This window comes from Aptenodytes patagonicus, chromosome 18 (genome assembly GCF_965638725.1).
Source record: "Aptenodytes patagonicus chromosome 18, bAptPat1.pri.cur, whole genome shotgun sequence".
In the NCBI taxonomy this organism is placed as follows: Eukaryota; Metazoa; Chordata; class Aves; order Sphenisciformes; family Spheniscidae; genus Aptenodytes; species Aptenodytes patagonicus.
In genome coordinates, this window is record NC_134966.1 from 3,143,511 (window position 1) to 3,156,834 (window position 13,324).

At 60.2% G+C, this 13,324-nt stretch overlaps 1 protein-coding gene across 1 annotated transcript in view; it reads left to right on the forward strand.

The window, feature by feature from the left end:
* LOC143168841 (uncharacterized) overlaps positions 1-13,324 on the forward strand; it is a 100,700-nt gene that overhangs the window by 82,149 nt on the left and 5,227 nt on the right. Inside the window, exons 28-57 of the mRNA XM_076355773.1 lie at positions 1,535-1,588; positions 1,923-1,976; positions 2,183-2,227; positions 2,861-2,914; positions 3,163-3,207; positions 3,912-3,965; positions 4,706-4,759; positions 4,968-5,021; positions 5,267-5,320; positions 5,681-5,734; positions 5,923-5,967; positions 6,281-6,325; positions 6,686-6,793; positions 7,108-7,161; positions 7,447-7,500; positions 7,716-7,769; positions 8,074-8,181; positions 8,594-8,647; positions 8,955-9,065; positions 9,397-9,450; positions 9,585-9,638; positions 9,901-9,954; positions 10,381-10,434; positions 11,208-11,315; positions 11,483-11,536; positions 11,653-11,706; positions 11,996-12,049; positions 12,542-12,595; positions 12,796-12,849; positions 13,161-13,214. Coding sequence (XP_076211888.1) covers positions 1,535-1,588; positions 1,923-1,976; positions 2,183-2,227; positions 2,861-2,914; positions 3,163-3,207; positions 3,912-3,965; positions 4,706-4,759; positions 4,968-5,021; positions 5,267-5,320; positions 5,681-5,734; positions 5,923-5,967; positions 6,281-6,325; positions 6,686-6,793; positions 7,108-7,161; positions 7,447-7,500; positions 7,716-7,769; positions 8,074-8,181; positions 8,594-8,647; positions 8,955-9,065; positions 9,397-9,450; positions 9,585-9,638; positions 9,901-9,954; positions 10,381-10,434; positions 11,208-11,315; positions 11,483-11,536; positions 11,653-11,706; positions 11,996-12,049; positions 12,542-12,595; positions 12,796-12,849; positions 13,161-13,214 — 1,803 coding nt within the window. The remainder of the gene's footprint in view (positions 1-1,534; positions 1,589-1,922; positions 1,977-2,182; positions 2,228-2,860; positions 2,915-3,162; positions 3,208-3,911; positions 3,966-4,705; positions 4,760-4,967; positions 5,022-5,266; positions 5,321-5,680; positions 5,735-5,922; positions 5,968-6,280; positions 6,326-6,685; positions 6,794-7,107; positions 7,162-7,446; positions 7,501-7,715; positions 7,770-8,073; positions 8,182-8,593; positions 8,648-8,954; positions 9,066-9,396; positions 9,451-9,584; positions 9,639-9,900; positions 9,955-10,380; positions 10,435-11,207; positions 11,316-11,482; positions 11,537-11,652; positions 11,707-11,995; positions 12,050-12,541; positions 12,596-12,795; positions 12,850-13,160; positions 13,215-13,324) is intronic.

Below are 13,324 nucleotides of genomic sequence, written 5' to 3' on the forward strand. Positions count from 1 at the left end.
GGTGAGCACTCCTGCCTGCTCCTGAGCCCGGGCGATGGGCGGCGTGCCTTGGTGCCTGCCCAAGAGCCACGCGTTGCAGTGCTGCTCTCTCCCACTGCCTAATCCTGGCTCCCCTCCAGTGTCCTGGGCATCTCCACCACCCTCTTCCTCCTCCCGCGGGCTGAAGGCACTGGACTGTCCCCAGCTAAAAGCCCACCTGGCAGCAGTACTGGTATTTCTTCGCTCGTTGGGGCGGTGGGAGCTGCTGCGGGCTAAGGGAGCCCTCTAACGGCATCTCCCTCCACGCTGCTCGGGCACCGCTGGCCTCTGCTCAGCCGCGGGGAGCTTTGCTCAAAGCCCCCATCCTCAGGGTCACAGGTGCCCCCAGCACCACAGCACTTGGCACCAACAGAGTTTTGACCCGGCTGCTCCAGACCCCTCTGGCTCTGCCCCCATCAATGACCCGAAATTCAGCGATGCGAGGAGAGGGCAGCTTGAGGCAGGGGATTTCCAGCAGGTCTGAGGGCAGCCCTCCCCAGCTGCCTCTGCCCGAGTATCTTTGCAGGGTTCCCGCTGAGTCCCCACTCCATGTCAGCACCCTTCACAGGTATTTTGAGAGCACAGGGCTCACGGATCGCTCTCTTGAACTGTTGCTCATCTCCGACTCCTGCTGGGCTCTCTGCCTCCTGGAGCCTGTGCTGGCAGCTCCAGAGGGCTGCTGTCGCCCAGCCAGCTGCCCTGCTTCTCACCAGCCGTACTGCCCGGCCCCGACCCTCGCCAGCTCCCAAGCGCCGAGCCACAGAAAAAAGGCACGATTTTTAGAGTGCTTTCTCCTGCAGTGTCTGCTCTGAGTGAGCTGTCAGGATGGACAAACCCAGCTGCAGATCAATTTTTCTACCTGGGAGCTGAAGCCAGGCTGGCTGCTTATCTCTAGTGGTTTCCAGCTTCTCAGGAGAAGGAGAAGTGGGGATTATATTTTCCCACCCACCTTTCTGGGCTGCAGCATCCCCCCACGTGTGATGCCCTCCCTCTCGGAGGGCTTTTGGGATGCCTGTCTGGATCTGCTCTCACATTCACTCTTCAGGATGAGAAACGAATCCTCCCACCTCTCCAAGAGATGGAGATGCAGCACGACTCATCTCGCTGCCGGCGGTGCCTTTTCCACCCAACCAAGCAGCGCTGTGCCTGCCCTGCTGGGGCTGTAACGGAGGAGGCAGGAGCCTCGGCACACCAGTCCTTTGAATTGCCTTTAATTTGATCAGCAGGAAATGAAAATACTCAACTGTGCTCCTTTGGGCCAACACTGAATCCATTGAGCTTTTTTTCTCTGGCCAGTTTTATAAACCTGAGGGATGGGGGACGACCCCCATCCCCACCCCAAAGGCCGGCTGGTGCCCCAGGTCACATTGCCATTTAATTAATGTTACCTCCGGCCATGTTCCCTGTGTTTCTCCCCTACACAAGGCAGGGGGACGGTGGCTGCGTGGCTGGGGGAGCAGGCAGAGGATCAGAGGCTGCCTTTGCCCTGGCCGACTCCTCTCCTCTCTCCTGGCAGGGGGAAGAAGGCCAGATCGGCCCGGCGGGGCTGAACAGCAGCGAGGGATCCAAGGTCAGCGCTGGCATTTGCTGCTGTGTCCCCTGGTTCCCCACAGGCTGCCCTTGTCCTCGTGCGGAGGGGCAGGGATGCAGCCACCCTGCCCGTGACCTCCAGCGTGGGTCCCAGCACCCAGGGGACAGCATTACGATGCCCCCCCGGGGAGGGTCCCCAGCCTCTTGGCCCCCCACCCCGTGTGTGGCATCCCTGCACCCGCTACGGCCATGTGCCGACCTGCCGACGCGCTGGTGGCTGGATGAGTCCCCTCGGTGCTCACCGGGGTGGAGGGGCTGGGGGAGACCTGCGGGGTGGCCTAAAATGACTGTGTTCCCCTTTGTGTGAATTTTAGGGAGGCCGAGGACCTGATGGCCCGAAGGGAACCCCAGGACCACGGGGAGCCCGGGTAACTAATGGGGGGCTGGTACTCGCAGCTGAATCTTGGAGCTTCTTTGGCTGTGGGAGATTGAAACAACCCTGGAGACCCCTCACTGGGTGGCTTGGGATGTGCTGGGGCTGAGCCGTGGCATCTTTGGGCGCTAGCTTTGCCTCCAAATCTGCAGCTTTATTGCTGGCAGAATGATGCTTTTCTTAATGCTTCCTGTTTTCCAGGGCCGCGTGGGTCAGCGTGGGCTGGTTGGAGTCCCTGGGCTGCCCGTAAGTAGCAGATGACCCATGTCCCTGTGCTGGCGCGTGGTGCCATCAGCGCTGGGACGGGGAAGCCAGCTCTCGGGGAGCAGCGTATCCTGGGATGCGGCCGGATCAGAGGGTTGGGATCTGCTTGGGAATTTGCACAGGATAAGTTGGAGATGAGCAGCTCAGGCTTTTGCACATTGCATGAAGTGTTTTGACAAGCCACCTGCCCAACACCACAACTTCCCTCTTAACCCTGAGCATAGAAAATTCAGGAAATAACAACTTTTTAAGAAAACTCTGTTATTCAGTCGTGTTTGGTGAAGGAGCCAGGAATAAATAGCTGGGGCAAGAGGGGAAAAAACATGGTCGAGATGTTCACAGTGGGAACGGGTTCCCTCCCACATTCATGTTATTTCCCAGCGATCGCATCCAAAGGTGGGATGGAGCAGGGAGGAGTTGCAGGAGCTGTGCGGGGATGAGCCACGTACTAACTAACCCATGTCCCAATACAGTCCAGATGAGCACCCTGGGGACCACACCACCACTGATTTGCCACCTTTTAATACTGGAGGGAGGCTCTGGGGCTGGATGAGCCCTCGATGGGGGCACCCTGCCACCGGGCTCTGCTTTCCTGAGACGAGACTCTCCTTTCAGGGCTCGCGGGGCATCCCGGGAGCAGAAGGCGCAGAAGGAAAGCCTGGTACACAGGTTCCCATCCTACACTCTGTACTTGACTGCGGGCGAGGTCTGGGGCGGTGGGTTGTATTGAGAGGGGGAGCTGAGCCCGGTGGGGGCAGACTTACCAACCCCCCCATCCATGGCCATGTGGGTCAAGACCTTGACACCATGTTGGACCTTGCCATGATGTGCATCAGCTGGCTCTGGGCTGGCACGGTGGGACTGGGAGAGGCTGCCTCTGCCTCCCCATCCTCATCGTCACCTGCCTTGTCCTGCAGGGTCCCCCAGGGGCTGTGGGCAGCCCAGGCAGGAGGGGAACACCGGTGAGTAGAGCTGCACAGCTGTCTGATTTCTGTCCTTCCTCCCCTCTGCTCAGCTCACTCCCCTTGGGGATGTGCCTCAAAAGCACGTCCATAGGATGGGGCGCAGGTGGTGGGTGGCCCTGATGGAGCAAGACCAGCCGGAGGGTGCTCCTCTGGGTGCGGCTGCAGGCAGGGACCTGCTGAGAATCGTGCTGAAGGGTGAAGGAGAGGGAACGGGGCAGTGCGTTTAAGAACTGACTGTTGCAAAATGATTTCTCATCCCTGGCACAAGACCTGGCCTGGCAGCAAGTTTTCCTTTCTGCAGGATTTCTAATATTTGTTTATCTTTGCTCTGAAATGCAAAAGAAAAAAAAATCTGGCACTTTCCTCAAAACAAAATATGAAAAAAGTTGTGCTGTGGGTCAAAGAGACGCACCGCTGAGTTTGCTGTTAGCATTGCACGGCGCTGTCTAGATGCACGTGTGGGCGTTGTGTGCGTGTACACACACAGCCGCGGTGCTTCAACAACGAGAAACCAAAGAGCTGGTTTGAAGTGGAAAGCACCAGCGCTGCCTTCAACGGGCTGAGGCATTTGTCTGCGTCTGGCCCCCGGTGCTGCACTCTGCTTTGGGTTGGTCTCGGACCACACACTGCCAGGGGAGAGCCTCTCCATCCCTCCTGCTTCAGCCTTCCCCCCATCACTCATCTTCTGCCCTTTCCTCCAGGGTTTTGCCGGCTTGCAGGGGGGCCGCGGGCACGCAGGACCTCCTGGATCGATAGTAAGGAAAACAAGTGTTCTTTCTACAGGAACTCTGCCTTTTCTTAGGTGGGAAGTCAGCAGGGCTGGCTGGTGGGGGATATGGGACTTTCCCACCTTGGGAACCGGCAGGGGATCAGGGCATCTGTAGGACCTGATCTTAACTTCTTGTTAAATGACAAAAAAGCCTCAGTGGCAGAAATAGCTGGGGCTAGGAAAGAACAGAATAATTTCCCCAGGGAATCAGCCTGCCCGAGGGACTTTGCAGCTTCCCCGAGCCTAGCGGGGTCTCCATGGGGGACGGCAGCCCGTGGAAACCCTTCACACCTGGGTGGCTGAATAGCAGCGTGGCCCTGGGTCCTGGGAGGGGATCAAAGCATTTGCTCCATCCCAGGTGGAAACGGGTGGTACAGGTTCAGGGAGGACAGTCCCACGTCCTTGCCCACTGGGATGGAGACCCAGAGCAGCTCCTGCAGCTGGAAGAGCTCCTCCCTGAAGAGCCTGCCCTCAGCTGGGTTTGGTGATGAGCCCAAGAGCGAGTATCGTCACCTCCCCCGGTGACAACCCTGCCGGAGAGCCAGCCATGGGGTGCTGGTGTGCAGGAGCCACCAGGATGGGCCACGGTGGCGGAGTTTATCCCCAGCAACCCAGTTTGGACCAGGTGATGCCTGTCTGTGAGCACAGAGGCAGCAGCTGTGGCTCAGCGGGGCTTGTCTCATCTCAGCCTTTTGACTGACGCCTTTTCCCCAAATATTTCCAAAGGGCTCTCTGGGAAAACCTGGACCTGACGGAGACCTGGGTTCCCTGGGCCCAAAGGTGAGAGCTGGGGTTTTGGGGGGCCATAAGCATGACGGGGGGGCTGGTTGGAGCAGTGATGGTGGTGAACAGCCCTGAGAGGCTCTTGGCTGCCATGGGGAAACCTGGGGGGGATCCCGTGGGTTCAGACGTGGACACCAAGGACAGGAACATGCCTGCCTGCATCCCGGGAGCGGAGGTTTGTTAACGCCCTCGTCTTGCCTGGCAGGGCCTGCCTGGGAAGCCTGGCTCGGAGGGACCGCAAGGACCTGTCGGTACCTATGTAAGTGATAGACCTGCCCGTGGAGGGGGGTACGGCGCTGCCTGCCTGCCTGCGTGCAGGCAGCAGTGGGGGTGGGGGGAGGCTCGCTGGAGCAGCGCTGCCTCCAGCCAGGCACTCGCCATCCTGCCAGGGCTCCTGCTGTGCCCAGGGTCCTGCACTTCCCCAGGCGAGAGCAGCCGCCTTCTCCCAAAACCTTGGAGATGCCAGGCGGCCCCGGCTGCCTCCTAACACCGTGCTCTCCCCAGGGCTACCCGGGACCTGCTGGCGACCGTGGGAGGCCGGGGCGCAGGGGAGACAAGGTAGGGCTGGGAAATCCAGCACAGCAGTGAGGGGATGCGCTGGGATGCGAGCCCAGGCTTCCAAAACATTTTTGGGTTGGGCTCTTGAACCCAATGGATGGGTTTGGGTGGTGTCCACAAACGGTCTCCATCAGCCATGCCAGGGAGGTTGCAGGGGTGGCAGGAGGAGAACGGCTGGAGCTGGCTCCTATGTTGGGCGAACCGGTGGTTCTCCAGCACTTCATCTGCCCAAACTCCTGTGGCTTGTTATATGATGCCAGGCAGCTGGTTTTTTGTTGGGTTTGTTTGGGTTTTTTTTCCTTAAGAGGTTGCTGCATTAAAACATACATTGGAAAGCAAATCTTTCTTGCCTCCTAACAGGGAGAAACAGGAGCCCAAGGCCCACCGGGATTTCCAGGAAAAGCTGGTCCCAAGGTGAGTGCTGTTTGCTGCTGTGCTGGGCAGCTCCAGCTCCCCCTGGAGAAGCACTGAGCAAGTCGCCTTTGCTGGGCTGGGTATGGGAAAATGGGAAATCTTTGCCACCAGCATCAAGGGGCTAAACTGGGGAGAGGGGACCAGTCAGGGCTGCGGCACGGGGCTCTGATGATGCTCTCCTCCCCCAGGCCCTGCCAGGTCCCCCTGGTCCACGAGGCGCTCCCGGCTTCCAGGTAGGGCTTGCCATGCTCCCTGTGTGCCTGGCTTGCTCCGCTCCCTTTGCTGCATTCCCCTGCGATGTGCAATACTCTGCAATACATACCGTGTGCTACCTATAGCATTAGCAGCATGGATCCCAGACCCCTTTGTGGAAGCAGGCAGGACCCTGGTCCTGCTTGTTGCTGGCAGGGTTTCGTCCTGATACTGCATGGACACCGTTGAGGTGGCCCAGGCGCATGGGGATTGTCCAAGCGAAGCCTCACCCTGCTCGGGGTTCTCTGTGCCTCCTTGCCATGACCACGCTGCTGAGCATCCTTCTTGTTTCAGGGCAGAGCGGGAGACCCAGGTCCTCGAGGGCTTCCAGGGCTGCCTGTAAGTGGGAGAGCTGTAGCGTGTAGAGATGCTCTGTAGGCTGAAGTTGGGTGATGTCTGCTGGGATGAAAGATAGGTGCCCACTCTGGAGGCAGCTTCGTCCCCGGGCTGGTCGTGGGGCAGAGAATGACCCAAACTCTGCATGGGTAGCTGGGTGGTGACAAGTCGGGTATGGGGACAGCAGTGCCCTCCTGCACCCGCAGTGATGAGGCACTGGGACCCCCCAGGCACAGCTAGTACCTTGCAGACCCCGTGGTGGCCCAACTGATTCAGGCACAGGGCTCCTGCTGGCATTGTCCTCCCTGGAGCTGCACCCCACGCTGCATTTTGGAGTGCCTAAGTGGCCTTTTGGCCTTGCAGGGCGTTCCGGGCACACAGGGGCTGGACGGCGTCCCCGGGAAGCCTGGCTCAGCAGGAGAAACGGGGGCTCCTGGAGCGGCTGGTGCTGCTGGCCCACCTGGGTACCCGGTGAGTGCAGATGTGGCTCCTTCAGTTGATGCACAACACAACCTCCTGCCTCAGCCATTTGCTCTCCACCGGTAGGACCCAGTGCAACAATTTTGCTGGTGCGACACTTTTAAGGGAGCTCCCGAAAGCACCTGCAAGAAGAGAAGGAAAAGGGAAGCTGGTGCAAGGGGCTTGAGAAGCTGCGAGTGGTTTCTCTGCCTGTGGGGACGTGGTGTGCTGGGGACCTCCAGCCCCTGCCACCCACGCTCAGGAGCTGAGAAGGCCTCCTGAGTTAGTGCAATGCCTTGCTGCTGATATGGCCTGTTTGTTTTCAGGGGCGGGAAGGTCCAAACGGACCTGAAGGGCCTTCGGGGATGAGAGGAGAGAAGGTAAGGACAGAGAAGGTGAGTCTTGAGCGGCCCAGGCAGGCAGAGCCTTGGGGTCGCTCTGCTTGCCCAAAGCGGGGTTTTCCTCCCCTGGGCTGTAGGTGCAAGCACGCCTCCCACTTTGGCCACTGGCTTTGCCCAGTGGGATGGGGATTTAGGTGTCTGGTGCGAGGTGGGAAAAGAGCCTTGGAAACCCTCCTGCGGGGGCCGGGGCAGCGGGGTGTGCAGAGGACCTGCGTGGAGGACCACCACGGCTGCCTGTCCTAATGTCTGTGTGTCCTCCGGCAGGGTGATGCGGGAGATCCTGGGGAAGTCGGCATCAGCGGGCTGGATGGCGAGCAGGTACGTCAGCTGGGGAACCCTGTCCTTCCCTCAGCTGGGGCTGCTCCAGCCGGCCTCCTCCTGCGTGCCTTCTCCAGGGATGGGAAGGGAGGTGGTTGTTGATCCTTAAGTAATCCAGAAGGTTAAAGCTGTGTCCACGTTACCTGAGCCGAAGGTTTTGGGCAGTGTGGTATAAATGAGCTGTGCTAGGGCTGGGCTGTGTGTTTCCTCCCCAGGGACCACCGGGACCGCCGGGAGCAGAGGGTCAGCCGGGGCCCAAAGGCGAGCAGGTCGGTTCCCGCTGGGTGCTGGGGGTGATACCTCCGGCAGCGCTGGGCTCGCCTGGCCCCGCTGCTGTAGGTGCAGCCAGGCACCTAAATCCACATGGGGCTTTTTGAAATCCCCCCCCCAGGCATCCTCATGCCTGGAGATTTATGTTGCTGGGTGTGGTAGGAGGGTCCAGATCCCCTTAAGCTTTGGTACCTGGTACAAGGAAAACCGGGGCTGCTGATGGTGAGAAACGATGGAGGGCAGAGCCAGGGTCAGCTGGAAAAGTCAGCCAAGAATAATCCTGTTCATCTTTGTCCTGTCCAGGGAGAGGCAGGAACCTGCGGAGCTCCGGGCATCAGAGGGGGCCCCGGGGAGCCAGGGGACGATGGGCCAGAGGGGCCACTGGGGAGGTCCGGGGAGCAAGGAAAGGAGGTATGTGTGCTGGCTGACACCACGGTGGTCACTGCTGCCCACCGGCGTCCTCTGCCAGGGGGTGGGGACGGGATGAGGACAGGAAAGGTGTGCCACTCAGCGCACTGGCTTGGCCACAGGCAGGCTGAGGTGCCCCCGTGGAAGGAGGGGGCTGATGCTTTAGGGTCCCCTTGCTGGGGGAGCTGCTGCTTGTCTGTGCTCCACAGTTTGTCCTCACTCACTTTTGGGCTAGCATGGGTCACGGCTGGGGGTGACCTCCCCGTGCAGGCGAAGCTGTGGGGCCATCTCTTACCCAGCACCAAAATCCCAGCCAGAGGAGGGTGGGGAAGTCAGAGCTCGGCTTTTAACCCCTCCTGGGATGGGGCTGGAGAGCAGCTGCTGCATCTGATGCTGATATTTCCCCTCTGGGCAGGGTGACGCTGGTGATGCTGGAGCCCCGGGCGAGCCAGGACCACAGGGACAGAAGGTGAGGAGTGCCTCTAACTCTGTCCCTCCTTGCAGCACCTTGGGGACATCCATAGCCTGCTCAGCCTCCATTGCTCAGTTTGGCGTGGTGGGGGCAGAAGCAGGACAGGGGTGTCCCCGTGGCTGAGGACCGTTGAAGATGCGGGGCTCAGACCTGGCATCAGCACCTCTCCTGAGCACCCTAGGGTGAACTTCTCCTGTCCGTGGCACCCAGTGAGAGGGTGAAACATGTCATCTCCATGCAGAAACTCATTTAATTGCTATTCCTTTTTCCTCTCTCCGGTGACACCTCTGTCTCCATCCCTGAGCAGGGTGATGCTGGCCCCAGGGGCCTTCCTGGAGCGCCTGGCCCAGGAGCTGCTACGGGGGAAATTGGAGAAAAAGGCCATAAAGGAGAGAAGGGCCAAGAAGGTTTGCTGGCAAGTACAGAGAGGGGCTGCCTCAGCCCACCGGGCTCCCGGCATCCCCGCAGGCTGGCCATTGGGTGCTGGGTGCCAAGGAGCGGGGCTCACCCCCGGCGGGAAACCTTGGGCTTCAGGAGCTGCAGAAAATACTAGGAATTAGTAAATCTCCTTAATTAGGGAGTTTCGTGTCTCATGGGCATGACACCAAAATTGGGTCTTGTTGGCACAAAGGGACAGTTTGGACTTGCCGGGCAGTCCGGGTTAATGCTGCCTCCAGCCAAACTCCAGCCTCCTACCCCCGGGCCGGGCTGGGACCCTGCTGAGCACGTCTCCCTCTGTGTCCCAGGGCCAGGTCGGTGTCACCGGAGCTGCAGGACCTGCTGGAGCCAGAGGACGGCTTGTAAGTCAGCTTGTGTCCCTCTTCCCATTTTGGCTGATCACGGACCTGGCGTGGCAGGCAGGGGGACGTGGCTGTGACTGGGAGCACTGGGCAGGGTTAAATCAATGGGGCTCCTTTGCTTGTGCCCTGAACAGGGTGGGACGGGTCTCCGAGGTCCTCCTGGGCTCGACGGTCCCGAGGGAGCGAAGGTACGGTGGGGTGATGGCTCCAACCCTTCATCTCTGGGTGAAATGCCTTTTTCTGGTCTTTTCCCAAGCTCTGCTTTCTGCCTCTGGCTGATGGGGCACATGGTGGGGCTGGCTGTGGTGGAGGAGCTGGGTCAGACCTGGGCAGGCTGGTGACCTGGAGGACCTGCCATGGCACACTCCCTGCCTCCTTGCCTGAGATCCAAAGTCAACAAGGCAAGGAAGGGGTTTGCTGGGGACAGAGCTGTTTCCCCTTCTTCCCCAGGGAGATCCAGGGCCACGAGGCATGGACGGACCCACTGGTGCTACTGGATTAGAGGTACTGGTGCCTGGGATCTTCTAGAGCCAGGAGCTCTCAAAGGCTTTACCAGTGCTTCACGGTTTCCAACACAAACCAAAGCCCAAAGGATTTATTGCCCCTTAACTGCCCAGGCCAGGGGGCTCAGGAGTGAGGAGGTGTTTTTAATGCCTCGCATCTTGGCACTGACTCCCAGGAGGTACTTACATGCCCCCAGCCCCAAAAATCAAACCATTTCAGTCTGGCACCCAGGGATGCCTTGTGGAAGACCCGTTCCTGCTATCGCATCATGTTCACTCCCACACAGTGCCTGGGCGCTGCCTGGGCACGTGCCGTGGCCAGCTGAACGTGGTGCGAGGGAGAGAGTGCTTAAAATACTTGCAGAGGGCCTGAGCACAAAGCACGTGGTGGTGATGGGCTTATTCTAAATCCCCAACGTCACCGCAGGGACTCGCTGGAGATGATGGAGTCAAGGGAGACAGCGGCAAGCCCGGTTCGGCGGTGAGTACCGGCCCTGCCCCTGCAAAACCTCCCTGGGAAAGAGGTTTGGTGGCATCTTCTGATGAAGTAGCAGAGCCTGTCCCTGCACGGGCTGGGGCTGTGTGTCACCCAGGGGGTGGCCGCAAAGCGAGCTCTGCCAGCCCGAATGCCGGGCCGAGTCTCCTGGGTCCTGCCCTGCAATGGCTTTGTAACCGAGTCATCATTTTCTTGGTTTCCCTAAAACCAAAGCTCCTTAAAGGCATTTTAATACAGCTATTAAAAACCATGCAAAAGTGCTGTGGCCGTTGTGCAATTAACGCTCGGCTGTCGGAGTCTGCCTGAAGCAGGTCCAGGGCATTTGGCTTCCCCGTCTTCTGCTCTCACAGAGCAAATCCGCAGGTGTCCATAAGGTCAGAGGGCTCCAGGAACCGCCCTGTGCTCAGAGGCACTTGCGCTGCCCTGAGATGCATTTTATGGTCGTGGCCCTGACATGCACAGAGCCACAGATGTGTTACCGATGCCCTGCGCTTGGCTGCAGGATAAATGCCATTTGCATCCCAGCTTTCCCATGTTGCAGTGCCGGCCTGCCCAGGCAAGACATGTCCTTAAATCAGGCGTTTGCCTTTGCTGGGAGAGGTCGGGGTGCAGAATAAACTCTGGGGGGATTTGCAAAGCAGGCAGCGAGAGCCATCACTCGGTGTAGTTGAAGCCCCTCAAGGGGCGGCTGCTCAGACCCTGCTCCAGATGGGGTTGGGGTGGGGTGTAATTGGTGCCCCTGTCTGTGTGCACTGCAGGGCGCAGCGGGTGCCTGGGGACTGGCGGGTGTCCCCGGGCTCCGGGGCTACACGGGGTGCGCAGGAGCCAGAGGAGCAGCGGGCGCCAAGGGAGAGCCGGGCCAGCAGGTAACTGCTCTCTCTGCCACAGGGATGGGCAGGGGACATCCCTGCAGGGTGGCCCAACCCAGCATAGCTCTGGTGCAAAGCAGCTGGCTCCATACTCACCCTCCTGCCTTCCCCCGAGTAACCCAGAGCTGATGCCAGTCTCCTGTTTTGTCCCCAAATGAACTCAGGGTCCTCTCGGGCCACCGGGTGAAGCTGGAGCCACGGGGCTGAGCGGCACCGAGGTGAGTGGGCTCCTCTGCTGCCCCACTTCTCCGCCTCTGGCTTTTCTGCGTGATTTGGGTGAACAACCCTGGAGCTTACTTTTCGGAGTTGGGTTGATTTTTGTTTTCCTTCCTAGGGCCTGGCGGGTGCGAAAGGGGAGCTGGGCAAGCCGGGAAAACCGGGGCAAACGGTGAGGTGTGGGATGGAGCCATACTGGTTCTCCCTGGCACAGGCAGTGGGATGCTGGGATCTCCTGGCTGCGGTGAGGTCCCACACGGGCAGCATCTCCTGCTCCCGCTGAAACTCCCGCAGCCCCACTCTGCCCAGCCTGCTCCAGAGAGGGGCAAAAATCTCAAACGGAGACTTCAGCTTAGAGCATCCTCCTGTGCACGCTGGCGAGAGCAGGGAGGGAGGCTGGGAGGGGACATCCCTGGCGCAGCATCCTTACGGAGGGGTTTCCTTCTCCTTTGGGATTTTAGGGGTCTCCAGGACAAGCCGGTCCTAAAGGGCGGAAAGGTCGCAAAGGAGAAAAGGTACCTCCAAAATCCTCCTCTGCAGATGGCACCCGAGGGGGACCGGCCATTGGGCATGGGGTGGCCAAGCCTGAGCTGGTCAACCATGTTGTGGTCCATGGAGAGAAACCAGGGGGAATCGCCCCAGGGGGCCCGTTTCTCCCCGCTGTCAAGGCAACCGCGCATCGGTGCTTGGCAAACACAGAGCTCTTAGATGCCCTTGGGCTGCCTTGGCTGGTTTTCGAGTGAGGGGCTGGCAGGTCTCCCCAGCTCAGCCCCCCCAGCCCCACAGGGCTGCCTCCATCCTGGCTCAGGTGCCCTTGGAGGGGGGACAGGGTCCTCCCCTTCACTGGCCAGCTCTGCACCATGGCCTTGGTGTCCATCTCCAGGTTCCTACAGCACCTGGTGAGCTCTGTCCCCATCTCCATGCAGGCAGCAGCCCCTTTTCCCCAGTCCTGGTCTGGGATGTGGCTGGGCTGCTGGTGACACGTCTCCCATCTCTTCTTCCCCCAGGGCGATGTGGGGAGTGAAGGGGAAGAAGGGGTTCCCGGAGAAACTGGCAGACGGGTAAATTGCACCGTTGTCCCCATGGAGGGTGGCGGGAAGCATGGGACTGCTGCTTGGAGCCCGCAGAGGTCTTGCAGAGGGTCCCCGGTTTGCTGGGGGCTCAGCATCCCTGGGCAGGCAGCAAGGGGGACGCGGGGCGGCCGGCTTAGTGCCTTTGACAGGCTTGAATTGCTCGTGAGTCTTTAATCTGTTCTTCCCAGGGCAAGCGAGGCAAGGTGGGCCACCGGCCCCCAAGAGGCCCCCGGGGACCCAAGGTAGGTCGGCTTTGCCCCGCTGAGGCGAGGGCTGCTTTGGCACCCTGGCAGCTCAGGGGTGCTCCCAAGCCAGGGGGGTGCTCCCACCTGCCCGAGCCCCCAGCTTAGAAAAGGATAAGCCAATATAGGAGCATTGCATAGCTGGAGGGCTCTGTGTCCCCTGTCCCTTCCAGCCCAAGGAGGGTGTCTCCTCCACCCCCAGCCCCCGTGGGCTGCTCTCCCTGCAAGAGGCACTGGGGCATCACTCCTGCCTTGCTCTCGCACCGCACCGCTGTGCCCACCAGCCAGGGTCTCTCGCTTTTGCATTTCAGGGCTACCCAGGCGACGAGGGGCCAGAAGGACCCCAGGGCCCCCAAGGACCCTATGTGAGTATTAGCTCAGAGGTTTCGGGGTGCTGGTGCTCCCCGTTTGGCTCCCGCAGGTACCACTGTGCAACCCACCTCTGTGAACCACCCAAGCAGAGACCCATTTAAAA